Raw genomic sequence first — 15456 nt, forward strand, 5'->3', positions numbered from 1 at the left:
CCTGTGCGGTCCTGCAGCAGAAACTGGCTGGTCAGTCACTCCGGCTGCCTAGACCATCTTTCCTCGCCTCCCCTGGAGAACCTAGTGACAGGCCCAGTGGGGTCACGTCTGGTCCAGGACTAGAAAAACCTCCAAGGGCTCTGAGCTTGCCCCTTCCACAGTGACCACGGAAGTCATGGGCGGAGGATAATGAGGCCGCAAGATGGAAGGAACCTGGGCCTTCAAGAACCTCTTGAAGAAGCACCGCCCACTGATCAGATAAATCCCATTATGAACCTTCCATGAGCAAAAAATAAACTTCCGTGGCATTTAAACCTATATATTTTTAGTTTGTTACATCAGCCCTTAGCCCTAATAGGTATTACTAGTATGTATAGCATTACATATATAACTAACATAGGTAATAATAACTAGCCCCATTTTACAGATGAGAAGACTGAACACAGAGAAGTTACGGTACTTGAGGTTTAATAAGGGAATAAGGTAGGATGCGAACCTGGGGCCTGGTTCAACAGGTTCTGCTCATAAGGCCTCTGCCAAGGCTGAACCAACGGGCTGAGGAGCGGAGGGCTCCCGGCCACCCCACCCCCGACCTAAGTCTCCTCGAGACTTGCCTGGATGAAGGTGTTCCCTGCACCCTGGCCTCCTCAACGTCCACAATCGTCACCCAGCCCTGTCATCCTGAATCCTGTTCAGTTCAGAATCGTGCCCTCCAGAAAGACCCCAGCAACGGGTTCACAGGGTCTCTTCCTTTCCCACGACCACTCCTCACAGGCTCGTGGCCCCGGCGCCCACCTTCCCTGGGACTGAGAGCCCAGCGTGCTGCTAGAGGCAGCCACTCCCGCTCCTGGGCCCACGGGGATCACCTCCCAGTCATGGTGCCTGTCAGCCAGAGCTCTTTCAGTCCCCAGGCACAGAAACCCAGCTGACTTTATCAGCTCACATGACCAAGAAGCCGAAGGTACACAGGCTTCAGACAAGTGTTCAGATGTCACCAGACGTCACAACTCTGAGCCTCCTGGCGCTACTGTGCTGGCCTGGTTCTCAGTCAGTGGCCACTGTCACTCTCACCTGGACTTGAAAGGGTTTCCTGCTGTCCCCCAAGCCACAGGGAAGCCAGCGATCGTGTCAAAACCCTTCCCTAATGGTCCCATCTAAAATCCCAGTGGTCACAAGCTGCCTGCGTCACTCACTGTGGCCAGAGCATGGGTGGTGCCATGACTGTCCAGGCTGGTGCCACGTTCCTGTCCCTGAACCCCAGGGAGTGGCATCTGCTACACACACCGCAGGGTGAGTAGAGGAAAGGTGGTTCCCCAAAAGAAAGCAGGGGCCCTACACACAGAGTGCGAGCAGGTGAGGCAGCCAGGACCCAACGCCAGCAGCCTCCTATTTCACAGAAGTCAGACGCCTCAGGTGAAACTCAGTACTGCAACACCCCACCTACACCTTCTCACCACACCGTCAGGTCGGGGCGCCTCGGGCACCCCCTCCTCTCCATTAATTCTCCCCCATCCTGTCCCTTCAGCCTTCCACCACCACAAGCTGGCATGTCTGCCATCTTAAAAGCAGAAACAAAAGCTTCCTTCCCCGCTGCTCTGGGCCACTGCTCTGATCTCCCCGTCATGGCACCGAGGGGTGTTGCTTCCGCTCCCCTCAAGGTCTCACCTCCAGCACTCCCCACCTCCTCACCATCCGCCAAGCCACTGAGGCAGCTCTGGCAAAGGCTTCCCTAAAGCCTGCAAGGTGTCCTGGCATTCAACAACTGGTCTCTCCCTCCTCCCAGCACCCCTGGGTGGGCTCTACCAGTGGCTCCTGGGGGTCTCTGGGTCTGGCAGCACTTCAGTCTCCTTGGGTGGACTGCCCCTTCTCTGCACAGTGAGGCCATCGCTTCTCCAGGCCCCAGTGTCCAAGGCCCCGCTCCACACCTCTCCTAAGCAGCCCCAGACACCCCAGAGCCAAACTTGGGATCCTCAGGCCTAACCCTGCTCTTTCTTCTGTGTCCCCAAGAGGCTGCAGAAAGAAACCTGGGAGTCCTTGAGGGCTCCCTCCTGCTCAGCCCATGTCCAGTCAGCCATCAGTGCTCCTGAGTTGTCGCCAACATGGACGTCAAGTCCACCCACTGCTCCCCAGGCCTCCTGCCCAGCCTCACCGAGCCATTGCTCCCTGAAAGGACATCAGCCTCACGGACACTGCAGCTCCGGGGCCTGCTCAGAAATGGGCACAGATTGAGCGACTGTGTCACTGCCCTGAGCAGCAGAAGCCAGCCTTCAAGGCCCTCCACAGCCTCACCTGCCTCTGCTCCCACGGCCCATCCCCACCCTCAGTTCCTATTACTCATCATGTCTACCCTACGCAGTAGCCTGGAGGGGTCAGAACTGTCTCCATCAGGTGAGAAGAGGCTGCTCAGAGAAGGGTAGGAACCCGCCCAGGGTCGCACAAGATACAGGCTGTCCCCCGGCATGACCGGTACCTGCTGGCTCAGGCCCTGTAGCGAGCCGCCCACCTTCCTCCCATCAGCACCCCCAGTCCTGCCCTGGCAGATCCATGGCCTCCAGCCCCTCCCTTCACTCAGCCACTGCCCGGTGTGGGCAAGCCAGGTGGATGGATGGGAAGGTGGCCACAAAGCGCTGGACAGAGGCTGTGACGGACACTGATGTTCCCTTTATTTTTTTAATAAATTTAAGAACAGCTCTCCTCCCCCCAGAACAACTAAAACCAACTAAAAGGAGGCACGGCCCGGGGGACAGAGAGCGCTAGGAGTCATAATCTTCTTCGTCCTCTGCGTCAGGTGCTGAGGGGCCCGGGGGAGCCGGGGGCAGAGGCAGAGTCGAGGCGAAGGGCATGAACGGTGCCGTGGGGCTGCAGGGCAGAGCGCAGGAGAGGAAGGTCAGGTCACTCTCCAGTGCCCCTGAGCGCGACCGCACCCTCCACACAGGCAGTATGGAGCCCACCCCGCTCTGTACCAAAGGCAGCCAAGCCCAGGTCCCACAGCCCTCGCCCGGGCCCCATTCGCTGCCCTCCCCGGGGGGAGGGACCGTCTGAGAACACAGTCTCCTTCCTCCCTTCCCACTCCCCGAATCTGCCACAATCAACAGAAGCAAGTGCCAGCGAGGTGGGAGGAACAAGTCTGCTGGCCCCTCCTGGCCACTGAGCTGCTTACCTCTGAAAGTGGGCAGGGGGGTGGCTGGACTGGGGTGGGGCCTGTGGTGTCTCCTCTTCCCCATCAGTGTCAGTGTCCTCAGACTCATCCTGGGAGCAAGGCAGGGGTCAGAGGTGACAAGAAAGGTGTGGGCTCATTACTGGAAAGCCTACACCCCTAGAGGGACAGGGGCTGGAGGCTGACCTCCACAGCCCCCATATACAAACAAAGAAACCGAGGTAAAAAGAGGTCACGGGTGAGGATGGGATCAGGCCCCCAGACAGCTTGGAAGAGCAGGGCAGAGGGCTGGCGGCCTCACTTACCTCCTGCTCCGAATCTGTCCCCGACAGCTTCTTGTCTTTGCCTTTGCTCCCCATCCCGCCATTCTTCCGGCTGCTGCTGCCTGGCTTCCGTCCCCTTTGGGAAGGTACAGTCCATCCCCCTGCTCCTTCGCCACCCCCAGCCACCTCCAACCCAGGGCCTTGGCCTCCTACACCTGGATCCTTGGCCCTGGCTCCCCACCTGCGGGGACCCTTGTCCCCGTCCATGTGGTTGTCTTCCCCATCCCCCTGCATGTCAGGCACGGATGCTACCAGGTCCTTTAAGAAGTCAAACTGCTGCTCCAGCTCAATGCACTGCTTCCTGAAAGAGGCGGGGAGGGGATGGCATTTGGCAGGGCCCAGGTGTCTGGGCTCTCGGCAATGGATGGCAAGAAGCTCTGGGTGTCAGAAAAACGTAGCCTGGAAAACCTCCACCCCACCTCCACCATCAGACCTCGCCTCTCTGCTGTAACACCCAACCCCTTCTCTCCAAGTTCAAACCCACCAGACTCTAAGGCCTTGCTCATCTCCCAGTCGACTCCCACCTGCAGCCTCCTGGCCCTGGGGCCCAACTAGGGCACCGCCTCTCTTAAGTGTGTGAACTTCTGGGGCAGAGCCCCACAGGGCCCTTTCATCTCCGCCGCCACTTACAAGTGGGATGTGGTCATGGTCTTGGCGTTTCGGGACTGGGTCACCTGGCAGGCCTTCTTCAACAGCGACTCCAGGAAGAGCTCCAGCGCCCGGGCTCAGAGGCGTCAAGGAGAACGCAGGACTGGGTCGCCAGCCGGCACAAGGCAATCCCAAGCTGCCTTCCTCCCCCACATCCCTCATCCTGGCCAGCCCCTGACAGGATACAGATGATGACAGGCACAGCCGCCGCCACCTTTCCAATCTCTTCGTCCGTCTGCATGATCTTTTTGATCCGCGCCTGGGGAGGAGGCAGAGAGCTCGGACCCCGTCACCTCTATCCCAGGAAAGAGTGCCGGGGATACCCCGGGAGAAAGGGGGCGGGGGGGGGCACCGATGTGGGGGGGAAGGGGGCGGGGCATCTGGGCCCCCGAACGCTGCGATGGGTCCGCCCTCCAGCAGGGCCTGGGCTCAAGCCTCCCAGGAGCCGGGCCTTCTCCTTTCGGTCCCGACCACGTGCTTACCGGCGGGAATCGTGCGTTGTACTTCTTCTTCTTGCTCGGCATCTCCGGGACTCTCTCGCAGCACCGGGCCCAGCGCCGCCACCCGCAGCCTCCGGGCCCCGGGCCTGTTCGCCGCCTGCCGCCGAGGTTCCCCCGGGTCCTGGTGCCGTCCGCTCCGCCCCCCGCCGCTCCCCACGGGGTCCTAGCGCCGCCGGTAGGGACGCCGCTCACAGGGCCCGAGTGCCCTCCCTTGGAGCCTCCCAGGCGGTGCCTGTCTGCACTTGACAGCACCGACACTCCTGCCGGTTCCCCCGGCCAGAAGAGCGAACGTTAGCCCCGCCCCGCAGGCCCGCCCCTCCCCGGTTCCTTCTGGCCCCGCCCGTGAGGTCAACACCGCCCCAACCGGCCCCGCCTCTTCCCCGGTAGGCCCCGCCCCGCAGCGCCCTGCTGCGGCCTGGGGACCCCGCCCCGTGCTGTGCTTGTCTATAAAGTTGTTGTTGAGGCGGCGGGGCGCTAAGATGGCGGCGGCGGCGGCAGCCGTGGCGGGGGTGGGGCGCGGCGGCGGTGGCGCGGAGCCCCGGCAGGAGCGGAGCCGGGCTCGGAGCTGGGTCGGTGCCGAGCGCAGCGAAGGCCGAAGGTGACAGCAGGGCGGCGGGAGGGGGCAGGGCAGGGCCGGGCAGGGCCGGGCGGGGGCCAAGCTCTGGCCGTGGGCGCCAATGGCGGGGGCGCGGCCCTCCCGTAGCTTCTAACAAGCCCAGGTTCGAGCCCGAACATCGCCCTATTAGCCTCGGACCCGTCATTGCCGTCTCTGGGCCTCAGAGTCCTCATTTTGAAGTGGGCCGGAGAGCGCCCGCCGGGAGGCCTGGTCCTGTGGGGCCCGCCTCGGTGCTGCGGGAACGAGGGCTCCTGCGTCTTTCTGCATTAAATGCCCGCGTTCGGGATACCTGCCGGTCTCTGGCGGGGCCAGGAGGTGGGCCGATGCTCCCACGCCTGAATTAGCGTTTCAGCCCTCTCACTCGCTATAGGTGTGACCTTGGGTAAGCCCCTTCTCTGTGAGCTTCACTTTTCTGTAAGTCAGGGAGAGTAGTAATAACGTTGTTGTCAACAGCACAGTCCTTGCCCATGTAAATGTCCGGCACCTGAGGCGCAGGGACATTAAGCCTTGCCAAAAGCCACACGGTTTAGTTTGGTGCCTGGCGCTCACCAGGGCCCAGCAAGCTGTAGATCTGTCATGAACCCTAATTCGGTTCCCTCATAGCAGGGTAGAGCCAGGTGAGGAGCTGGAGGAGGAGGACTCTCCAGGCGGCCGCGAGGATGGCTTCACTGCTGAGCACCTGGCCGCGGAGGCCATGGCAGCTGACATGGACCCCTGGTTGGTGTTTGATGCCCGCACCACACCTGCCTCTGAGCTGGATGCCTGGCTGGCCAAGTACCCACCATCCCAAGTTACCCGCTACGGGGACCCCAGCTCACCCAACTCTGAACCCGTGGGCTGGATTGCAGCGTATGGGCAGGGCTATATCCCCAACTCCGGCGATGTGCAGGGCCTGCAGGCAGCCTGGGAGGCTCTGCAGACCAGTGGGCGGCCCATCACGCCCGGTACTCTGCGCCAGCTGGCCATCACCCACCACGTGCTCTCAGGCAAGTGGCTGATGCACCTGGCACCTGGCTTCAAGCTGGACCATGCCTGGGCTGGCATTGCTCGGGCTGTGGTCGAGGGCCGGCTTCAGGTGGCCAAGGTGAGCCCACGGGCCAGGGAGGGTGGGCGCCAGGTCATCTGTGTCTACACAGATGACTTCACGGACCGCTTGGGTGTGCTGGAGGCAGATGCAGCCATCCGGGCAGCAGGCATCAAGTGCCTGCTCACCTATAAGCCTGACGTCTACACCTACCTGGGCATCTACCGGGCCAACCGTTGGCACCTCTGCCCCACTCTCTATGAGAGCCGTTTCCAGCTAGGGGGCAGTGCCCGTGGCTCCCGTGTGCTGGACCGCGCCAACAATGTGGAACTGACCTAGTAGGGCCATGTGTGGAAGACCACCCTCTGCGCCCCCTGCTAGGGATGGATCCTCCCATCTTCCTTCTCCCTGTCCCAACTAAGTCAAGTCCCCCAGCTTTGAGGACTAGGTCACTCTGGAACTGCCTGCATCTTCGATCCCCGTGAACTTATGCCCTCTGTTCAGGGCTGACTCAAGTCCCCATCATCTGGAGGCTCTGGCTCTCTGAGGGCTGGACCCTCAGCCTCTTTGCTGCTGCTCCCCACTGGCATCTGGACCTCGGTCGGTCTGGGTGCAGACACCCAGGAGGAGAACCTTCCTTGGCCACCCTCATTCTTGGATATACCTTCCCCTCCTGCATCCCTTCCCCTTCTCTTTCTCCCTCACAAGAGAAAACTTAGTTCTTCCAGTCCCTCTCCTTGGCCTTCACGGTCCAGGGTGCAGAGGCCCTGCAGGCCTGAGCATGCCATTTTTTTGGAGGAGGTAGTGATTGTACCCACTCAGCCCCTGGCAAAGAAAGGGCATGCCAGGGCCATGGACATGGGGTCTGCCTGTCCCTGTCACCTCACAGCCTGCACCACCTTCCTGCCTTCCTACACTACCTTGTCATGTGCCTGCTCTTGGCATTTCAATAAAACCCAGCTTGGGTCTGTGTCTTGAGTGGTTTTTAAAGAACTGTGTTGGTGGTTACCTGCTTTGGTTGCTAGGGAGAGGCAGGGCTAGGAACAACGGCCCCCCTGCCCTGCCTGGGCCCTCCTAAGTGCCCCCAGTCAGAAGACCCGCCTCACTGCCAAGGCTGGGAACCTCTGGGAGCCTCTGCAAAGCCAGCTCTGCCTTCCCTCCATCCCGAGACCCGGGATCGGTTTCTTAGCGTTTTCCCCTAAATCCAGGGGCTCGGCCCAGCCAAGTCCAAGGGGCCACTGGTAGCCCACAGGGCGTGTTTATCACGCCTGTTAGAGGAAGGTGGCCTCTTGGTCCTGGCAGTTCTAGGTCAGAGCACATGGTCTGGTGAGCAGAGCATGGGCCGGGTATGCTCGTGCTGTGGAGTGGCCCTGAAGCCCTCCCGTTTATCCTCACCTCGCCACCACCCGACTGTTGCGGAGGCCACTGGACAATTTGCAAAGCACTTCCACATGCATTATTTAATTCTCACAACCTGTTTAAAGGAGGTATCGGCACCTTCCTGTGGCCAAGGAAACTGAAGCCGAGAGGGAAAGGGAGTTCCCGCAGGCCGTGCAGTGAGCCAGGCGGGGCTAGGCTTGCCCCCGGCTCCCCGCCTCCTGGGGCAGTGTGGTCTCTGGCCTCGCCCACAGGGAGCTCTTCACAGCCCACCAGGCACATTCACTCCCGTGATCCGCTGGGCCGTCCCACTCGGCTGAGGCTGCTGGAGCCTTAGAGCCCGGCTCTGCACCCTCCCAGCCTCACTTCTGGCCTTGGCCTTGGCCTTGGCCTTGGTTGGAGGCCAGGTTGTCTGGCAGGAAGCCCCTTGGGACGTCGTGCTCTCGTGCGGGAGCTGACTCAGCCTCCAGCAGCCTCACCAAATTGGAATTTGGAGCGGAGATGCCACGGGGCTGACTGGGTGGAAGTGGATGAGTCATGAGATTCTAGCTTGGCCCCCTCCCCAGCTTCCTCCCCACCCTCAGCTTCCCCAGGTCTGAGTCCCCCCTTGGCCCAGCCCTGGGAAGTCCCCAGAGCCGAGTGGCCTACAAATTGGAGTGTGGTACCCTGCCTCTCTCAGACCGTCAGTACTTTGCACTTGACCAAAGTGGGCCAAGGCTTGTGGGGTTCCTGGCCAGACCCTCGGGGGTCCCACAAAGATGCCAAAGTGGTGTCAACTGAGCACTTCACACACTCATCCCTTCTCCATCCTCAGCCCTGCTTTAGCCCGTTCCTCACTCGCTCTTCCAAAGCATTGCAGCTCGCCTGCTCTGCCCCGTTCCCTCCCATTTTCCCCTCTGTCCCCCGACAGCCAGCTCTCCTATGGAACTAACCCCCCCACCAGAAACCCCAGCTTCCCTCAGGTGCCCCTTTCTGCCCACGCTCACCCCCCCTGAAGCCAACTGGCACTTCCTTCACCCCCTGGCACACAGTCCTGAGCCTCAGACTGCTCTCCGCTGAACACCTGTCGTGCAGCAAGGATGGGAGGGTGCCTGTGTAATCACTTGATTAATGTCTGTCTCCCACTGGGCCCTGAGCCTCCTGCCCAGAATGTGGGCTCTGTGAAGGCAGGACCAGTGTCTAAATCTCAGCCTTGTCCCCAGAGCCTGGCACAGGACTCAGCTAGAGCAACTTCCCCATAAATTATTAAATGAGTGAACAGCTGAAATCCAGCCCCTGCCAGTCCCTCCCGCCCCATCTCCACCCCCCGCTTCCCCCTTCACGCTCCAGAATCGTGAGCTCCCTGAGGTTTCCTTGCACACTCTGGCCTTCCTCACTTTTGTGCCTTCGCTTGTGCTGTCACCTCTGCTGGGTGTACCCGCCCTGCACCTGCTTTCCTGGCTGACTCTCCTTATCAGACCCACCACCCACCAGCTCATTTTCTTAAAGGTTTCTTCTTCCCCCATCCATCTGCACTCCAGGCTCTCATAGTACCCACCCACCTGGGTCTCTCATCTGTGTGTCTGGGGCCGCTCAAGGACGGCTATGTTTATACCTCAGGGGCGCTTCAGTGACAGCACAGGACCTTGGCCTAGCACAACTCCCAAATCAACATTATTGAATACATAAGTGATCGAATGCAATTACTCCTGTCTCCGGGCCTGTTCCTTCATTCCATTCACAGCAGGAACCAGGCACTGCGCTGAGTGTTTACACGCACTGTCTCCTCTAAGCCTCACCCGGCTCTATTGTTATTACAGTTTTGCAGAAGAGAAAACTGAGGCCCAGAGAGGTTCAGTAACTGGTTGAAAGTTAGAAAGCCCTAAGTATCAGAGCACTGATGCATTATCAAGCCCCCACTGTAAGAACGTGCTTTGGGGGCTGCAAAGATAAACAAGACCCAGAAAAGACTGAGGATCTGATTTGTAAAGCACACAGCCTGGGTCCTCAGAACGACCGGGGAGAGAGGCTGGATCAAGACTTAAAATTCCCGTTTTACTGGTGGCAAAACTGAGGCCCAGAAAGTACAGTGACCAAGCCTACCTGGCTGGGCAGGAAGGATCTCCCAGGCCTGTTGTGGGGATCGCTCCCCTGCCAGGCCAGGAGCTCCCAAGCCCCACCCCCTCAGGCTAATGACATTGTCCTGGTAGGCTGGCACCTTCCCAGATGGAGTAAGGAAGCGGTTCAGTCCCAGGTGGGCTAGGCTGGGTACATTTGGACAAGTCCCCGTGCCCTGCTCCCTTTGACAAAACACAGGAAGGATGACTGAGATCAGAGAGGAGAGACACCCCCACACTCCACCTTCTCTCACTCACATGCACTGCGAACCCCCAAGTCCCAGGGAGGAGGATCAAGAGTGGCCAGCCGGGGAATAGGGAGAACCTTTGGCTCACTCCTGGTCCCAAGCGGAGCTGGGCACTGAATCTGGGAGGACAAAAAACAGCTGAATCGGGAGAAAGCTTTGGCCAGAGCTTTGGCAAGGTTTTGGGGATTTTCCCAGCAGGGCAGTTGCACCCCACTCCTGCCTGCTGGGAGGGGCCCTGGCAGGGACCGAGGCTTGGGTCACACAGCTGATTCATCCAAGGAGGGAAACTCCCCACTTCTCTGACATTCATCCCCCAGACACAGAGGGGTAACCTGAGGGCACCTGACTCAGAAACCCACCAAACCCATCTTTCCTTGAGGGGTGGCCCCCCAGCACGGCATGAAAATGCCCCAGGCTGGACAGAGGGACTCAGCTGGAAAGGGTGGCAGGGCATAGGGGCAGTTTCCCTGGGGACTGGAACCAGAGGACCACTGGGCCAGGGGCACCTCTGGCATCCTCACTGCACCCAGTTTTTTCAGATGAGAAAACTGAGGCTTAGCTAGGAAGGGCAAACACATCCACAGACCTCCTCTGCACCAGGCACTACTCTAAGCAGTTTGCTCTCCTTTTGGTCCTCACAGCTCACCCACTACTGAGAAGGGAACTGCAGCAGAAAATGGCTTGGCCATGGTCAAGGCTAGAAATGCTGCAGTGGCCTCCTAGACTCCCAAGAGTGGTTATACACACCTCTGTGGGAGGGAGCTGCGTCCCTGGTCCCTGAGCAGCTCTGGGCCCTGGCTGCTCCTCACAGGCTAAATAGGGGGGTGTCAGCTGAACCTGCAGAGGCCAGGAGAGGGCAGCGAAGCATTCCCGCCAAAATTTTCCTCGCTAAGGCTCTGACTCCTTTCCAAACCCCAATCCTTTCCTCCGCAGTCAGTCAGAGCCTCCCTTTCCTGTCTGCCACTCCCCTCCCCGACACCACACACACTCAGGCACGCACACCGAGGCCCCAGGCGAGGGACTTGCTGGGTGTTGGAGGGGAGCTGAGGTTCCACGAGGCACGGCCAAGGGCCCCACTCAGGCAAACTGCCCCATCTGGCTCCCACTCACAGGCTGCATGACTCACCCCCTTGCCCCCATGACTCAGTTTACATGGGTGCCTGGAGGTCCTCCCAGCAAGGGTGGGGCAGTTTACTGGTCCAGCCCAGGCCCGTCAGCCTTTCATCCGGGGATGAGTACTTCATCCCCCTCCTGCCCAGAGCAGGGGCTGGCACCCTGGAGCCCAGGGGGTGGGGGAAAGCCTCAGGTCCGGGAGGTTAGGAAGAGCCCAAGAACTGGGTGACAGGCCCCGACTGCTCGAAGGCCAGGTCTGCAGGGAACAGGAGCCGCTCCGAGACTCCAGAAGGCCAGGCTGAGTGGGCAGAGCCATCCTGGCAACAGACCGAAGCCCCGGATGCCCTCCGTTCAGAGGAAATGGTCTACATGGCACAAAACGCATTAACAAGAAAATTCTCACTAACGTCTACTCACTTCTTACTGCCCCAGTCCCACACTGAGCACCATCCACAGCTTGTCTCACTGACTCCCACAACCACCCCGGAAGCAGGCACTATCATGATCACACCCTTTTGACCCATGAGGGAACTGAGGCATGGAGAAGTTAAAGGAGTGGCCCAGGTCACACAGCCAGGACGTGGCCAAACGGGGACTCAAAGCCAGGCCATCTAACTCCAGACTTCAGGTTGTTGTCCCCTACTGTCTCCCAAGCTGCACTGGTTGGAGCGGGGACGAAGGGCCCGAGGTCCCATGTGCCCTTCCCCTGATGGATCGCCACTGAAACCTCTGGTTTTAAGGATCACAGTGTGTAAACCACTAACCTGCAAGAAGGGGAGACTGAGGCCCCCCAGAGGGGCAGGGACTGACCTGAGACTGAGTAGCAAGTCAGAGATGAGCCAGCACTGGGGCCATGTCTCTGATGCTCCCCAGCTAGCCTGGGAGAGGTGGCTGGTGAGGGGAAGTAACTGCAGGGAAGGAGGGGGAGGTGGTAGCCCAGCTCCTGTCCCCCTCTGGAGTCTCAGAGTCCTCATCTGCCTCAAAGGGACAGGACGGCCATTTCAGTAGGGTGGCGAGAGGCTCCAAGCACAGCAGAGGGACATGTGTGGGCGCTCAGCTGGCATCTAGGGAATGGAAAGAGTGATAACCAGGCCCTGGAGGCATCAGCCCAGCCCCCTCTCATTGTCCCCTTCCTTTACCCAGCCCCCACCAAGTGGCTCCCTCAGACCCCACTCCTCCCCGGACTGCAGCCTCATTAAGCTGAGCACAGACCACTCCCCGTCAAACACCTCTCAGTGGTTCCCTTGTCCCCCAGCACAAGTCAGTTTCCTCAGCCTGCCACTCAAGGGCCCTGGCTAAGGCCTCACTCAGCCCCGCCTTCCAGCTCAGGCCCCAACACACATTCCATCAGATGCCCCTGGACCACAGGGGTACTCAGGCCTCCTCCTCCCCCGCCCCTGGCCTTTGTGCCCACAGACTCCAACTCTGAGGATGTCTCCCCAACCTCAAATACTCCTCTGCCAGGAAGTCTGCTCCCCCACCCCCACCCCCACCCCAGTGGAAGAATCATTCTTTCCCCGGGGCTGCAAAGAGGCTTAAGAGAACTTTCTGGAGGACGGAAATATTCTGTATCTTGATTGGAACGTGCTGACATGAAGGTATACAATAGTCAAACACGTGCCCGTACATTTAAAAGGTGTGAATTTTGCCCTGACTGGTGTTGCTCAGTGGATTGGGCTTCTTCCCACAGACCGAAAGGTCACTGGTTCAATTCCCACTCAAAGCACGTGCCTGGGTTTCCAGCCAGGTCCACGGTTCGGGGCGTGAGAGCCAACCAATAGATGTTTCTCTCACATATCCGTGTTTCTCTCCTGCCCTTCCCCTCTTTTTAAAAAAAAATAAATAAAAGTAAAAGGTGTGAATTTTACTGAATGTAAACCATACCTCAACAAAGTAATTGGATTTTTTGTTTTGTTTTGTTTTGTTTTTTAATGGGGCAAATTGCCCCGGCTGTGTGGCTCAGTTGATTGGAGCATTGTCCTGTCCACCAAAAAGGTTGCAGGTTCAATTCCCTGTCAAGGCACATACCTAGGTTTCAGATTTGATCAGTCGGGGCACATACAGGAGGCAACCCAATTGATGTCTCTCTCTCTCCCTTCCTCTCTTTAAAAGTAATAATCATATCCCCGGGTGAGGATTTTAATAATAATTATTATTATAATAAAATAAAAAATAAAATAGGGCAGATCTACATGCGGTCAATGGAAGGATTGCCAAGGCATAAGGAAACAAAAAGCAAGGACTAAAACAGGATGTAAAGGGGCTGCGTTCTGGCTAAAAAGATACATGAGACACTGAGGACAACAGCTGGGGGGGGCGGTGCGCTTCTCACCGTACACCCCCGCGTGGCTTCTGGACTGTGAGGCGTGAAAATGGATTAGAGTTGGAAAAAAAATGCAATGACAAAAAAATAGGAGGCAAAGGAAAAAAGGAAAAATCAGATTTTTAAAGTAATTTCTTCTCCGCGTTATACATGTAACCTCCCCCGAATGAAAATCTTTAAAAATTATTCTAAGCAGGTTAAAAAATAAAGTCATATCCTGTGTGGCACTTTGGGACTGTAAAGGCTCTAACCTAGGTAGGGACTCGTGGGAGGCCTCCTGCGGAGGTGGTGAGGAAAGGAAACCTGCAGATGAGAGAGAGCTGGCCAGGTAAGGGGGTGAGGGAGGACACCCTGGGCAGGGGAGCAGCTGGTGAAGGAGGAGGCTGGGCCCAGGACTGGAAGGGCCTGGAATGCCATGTTGAGAGTTCTGGCCTCTTTTGAGAGACAGAACTAATAAGGGGATGAGGAGCTCGGGCTCTGGAGACTGACTGATGAGGTTCAGATCCTGGCTGTGTGGCTTGTTGCTGTATTTCTCTGTACCTCCATTCCCTAATCTGTTCAATGGGTATAATATTATTATCTGTCTCTACATGGTTGTCATGAGGATTAATAAATTACTTTTGACCGTGTCTGGTTCATAAGCGCTCAGTGAGTGTCCCCCATCAACGTGCACCCTAAAAGAAAACAGGGCGTGCCGAGCAGCCCCGCCCCGCCCCTTCCCAGGCTCAGGCCCTCCCTCACAGCGATGCAACAGTGTCACAGCGTGGAGGGATCTGAGTCTGAGGGTGAAATGCCCAGAATTTTAAAAGATTTCTCTGTGAACAATATTAGATTTTATTATATTTTATTGACTGAGTTTAGACAGAGGAAGAGAGAGGGAGAGAAACATTGATCTGTTGTTCCCCTTATATATGCATTCATTGGTTGATTCTTATATGTGTCCCGAGTGAGGATCAATCCTGTATCGGGACGGCACTCTAACCAACTGAACTACCCTGCCAGGGCAACGTTATAAGGATGTTAAATATCCCTCGGGATGCTGGGTGGGCAATGGAGAGGAGGGAGCTGGGTTGGAGGCTGTGGAGAGCACCCAGAGAGAAAGGATAGAACTAAGTGAGAAAAGTGTTTGTTGAAGCGAATTGAAATGTCACCTCCAGATGTGGGGCGACCGAAAGGGGTCTCACCCACTACTGGTGGCACGGGAAACAAAGCAACCTCTTTGAGGAAGTGTTGGAGAGAATCAAAGCCAAACGTGTACCCTATGACCCAACGATTCCACCCCAGGGCACATATCCCAGAGATATGAGTGCAGTTGGTCGCCTAAGGACAGACATACCAAGAATGCTCACAGCAGCCTTATTCATAATGGCCCTAAACTGGAAGAGCCCTCAATATCATCATCAAGAGAATGAAGGGAACAGCTGTAGAATGTTCGTGCAATGGAATGCTGCATGGTACTAGGAAAGACCAAGCCACAGCTTCACCCAATAATGTAGATGAATCCCTCAGGTTGAGTCGTCGGCAGCCGTCCGTCTCGAGAGACGATGATGGTGTAGCTTCTTAAGAGTCTATCTGCACCGCCGAGAATGGTTGTGCAGTCCGACTCGGGAGTGACACGGTATCTGTCTCCTCCCGTGTTGAATCGACATCTTGCGATGACGCTGGAGTGTCCTCTCCAGTGAAGCTGAAGCTACAGAGCCTGGGCAGGGTGATATGGAGGGTCTGCTGTTGCCCATGCAGCAGACCCCCCCTCTCTTCGCAGCTGAAGGGTCCAAGGGAAAGACGGAGTCAATACAGCTTGGCTTCAGGTGCGCCGCAGGAGTTGCCGGTGTTGACTACAACGTCAAACCGCCTTAGGGACTCCGGCTCCGGATTTTCTGTCGGGGTTTACTCCCTTAGCCTTTCCCCTGAAGAGGTATGCCGCAAGGCAGCGGAGGTTTTTTGGAATCAGAGTTTTCCTTCTCAGGTTGAGTAGAAGAAGCCAAACCTAAGAAAGTACACATGGTAGGGTTCCATTTCTATGAAGTTCAA

General features: G+C 57.8%; 2 protein-coding genes across 4 annotated transcripts; one reads left to right on the forward strand and one right to left on the reverse strand.

Moving 5' to 3' along the window:
• Nucleotides 1-2641: 2641 nt before the first annotated feature.
• DRAP1 (DR1 associated protein 1) lies at nucleotides 2642-4928 on the reverse strand. Of its 2 annotated transcripts, XM_090258295.1 has the most exons (7): nucleotides 4611-4927; nucleotides 4315-4387; nucleotides 4111-4204; nucleotides 3662-3781; nucleotides 3463-3556; nucleotides 3161-3249; nucleotides 2642-2859 (listed from the first exon to the last, which is right to left on the reverse strand). In XM_090258295.1, exons 1-7 carry the CDS (start codon nucleotides 4650-4652, stop codon nucleotides 2754-2756), a joined length of 618 nt encoding a protein of 205 aa, XP_090114421.1. In that variant the 5' UTR covers nucleotides 4653-4927; the 3' UTR covers nucleotides 2642-2753. The 2 variants fall into 2 exon arrangements, with proteins under 2 accessions (XP_090114421.1, XP_090114427.1); XM_090258301.1 differs by lacking the exon at nucleotides 3662-3781 and having other exon boundaries at nucleotides 4611-4928.
• Nucleotides 4929-5067: 139 nt separating this feature from the next.
• Nucleotides 5068-7246, forward strand: CUNH11orf68 (chromosome unknown C11orf68 homolog). Of its 2 annotated transcripts, none has more exons than XM_090258279.1 (2): nucleotides 5068-5226; nucleotides 5848-7246. In XM_090258279.1, the coding sequence occupies exons 1-2, from the start codon at nucleotides 5108-5110 to the stop codon at nucleotides 6605-6607; spliced, it is 879 nt and encodes a 292-aa protein (XP_090114405.1). In that variant the 5' UTR covers nucleotides 5068-5107; the 3' UTR covers nucleotides 6608-7246. The 2 variants fall into 2 exon arrangements, with proteins under 2 accessions (XP_090114405.1, XP_090114413.1); XM_090258287.1 differs by having other exon boundaries at nucleotides 5069-5226; nucleotides 5851-7246.
• The last annotated feature ends 8210 nt before the right edge of the window (nucleotides 7247-15456 follow it).

The sequence above is a fragment of the Furipterus horrens genome, unplaced genomic scaffold (genome assembly GCF_987537825.1).
Source record: "Furipterus horrens unplaced genomic scaffold, mFurHor1.1.pri manual_scaffold_2, whole genome shotgun sequence".
NCBI lineage: Eukaryota > Metazoa > Chordata > Mammalia > Chiroptera > Furipteridae > Furipterus > Furipterus horrens.

Excerpts from the sequence above, each read along its gene's own strand:
- CUNH11orf68 (XM_090258279.1), top strand. The coding sequence starts at position 5,108 with ATGGCGGCGGCGGCGGCAGCCGTGGCGGGGGTGGGGCGCGGCGGCGGT. Across the intron at positions 5,227-5,847 it reads GAGCGCAGCGAAGGCCGAAG|CAGGGTAGAGCCAGGTGAGG; the intron begins GTGACAGCAGGG and ends GTTCCCTCATAG.
- DRAP1 (XM_090258295.1), bottom strand. The coding sequence starts at position 4,652 with ATGCCGAGCAAGAAGAAGAAGTACAACGCACGATTCCCGCCG. Across the intron at positions 4,205-4,314 it reads GGCTGTGCCTGTCATCATCT|CCCGGGCGCTGGAGCTCTTC; the intron begins GTATCCTGTCAG and ends GACGCCTCTGAG. Across the intron at positions 3,782-4,110 it reads ACCATGACCACATCCCACTT|GAAGCAGTGCATTGAGCTGG; the intron begins GTAAGTGGCGGC and ends CGCCTCTTTCAG.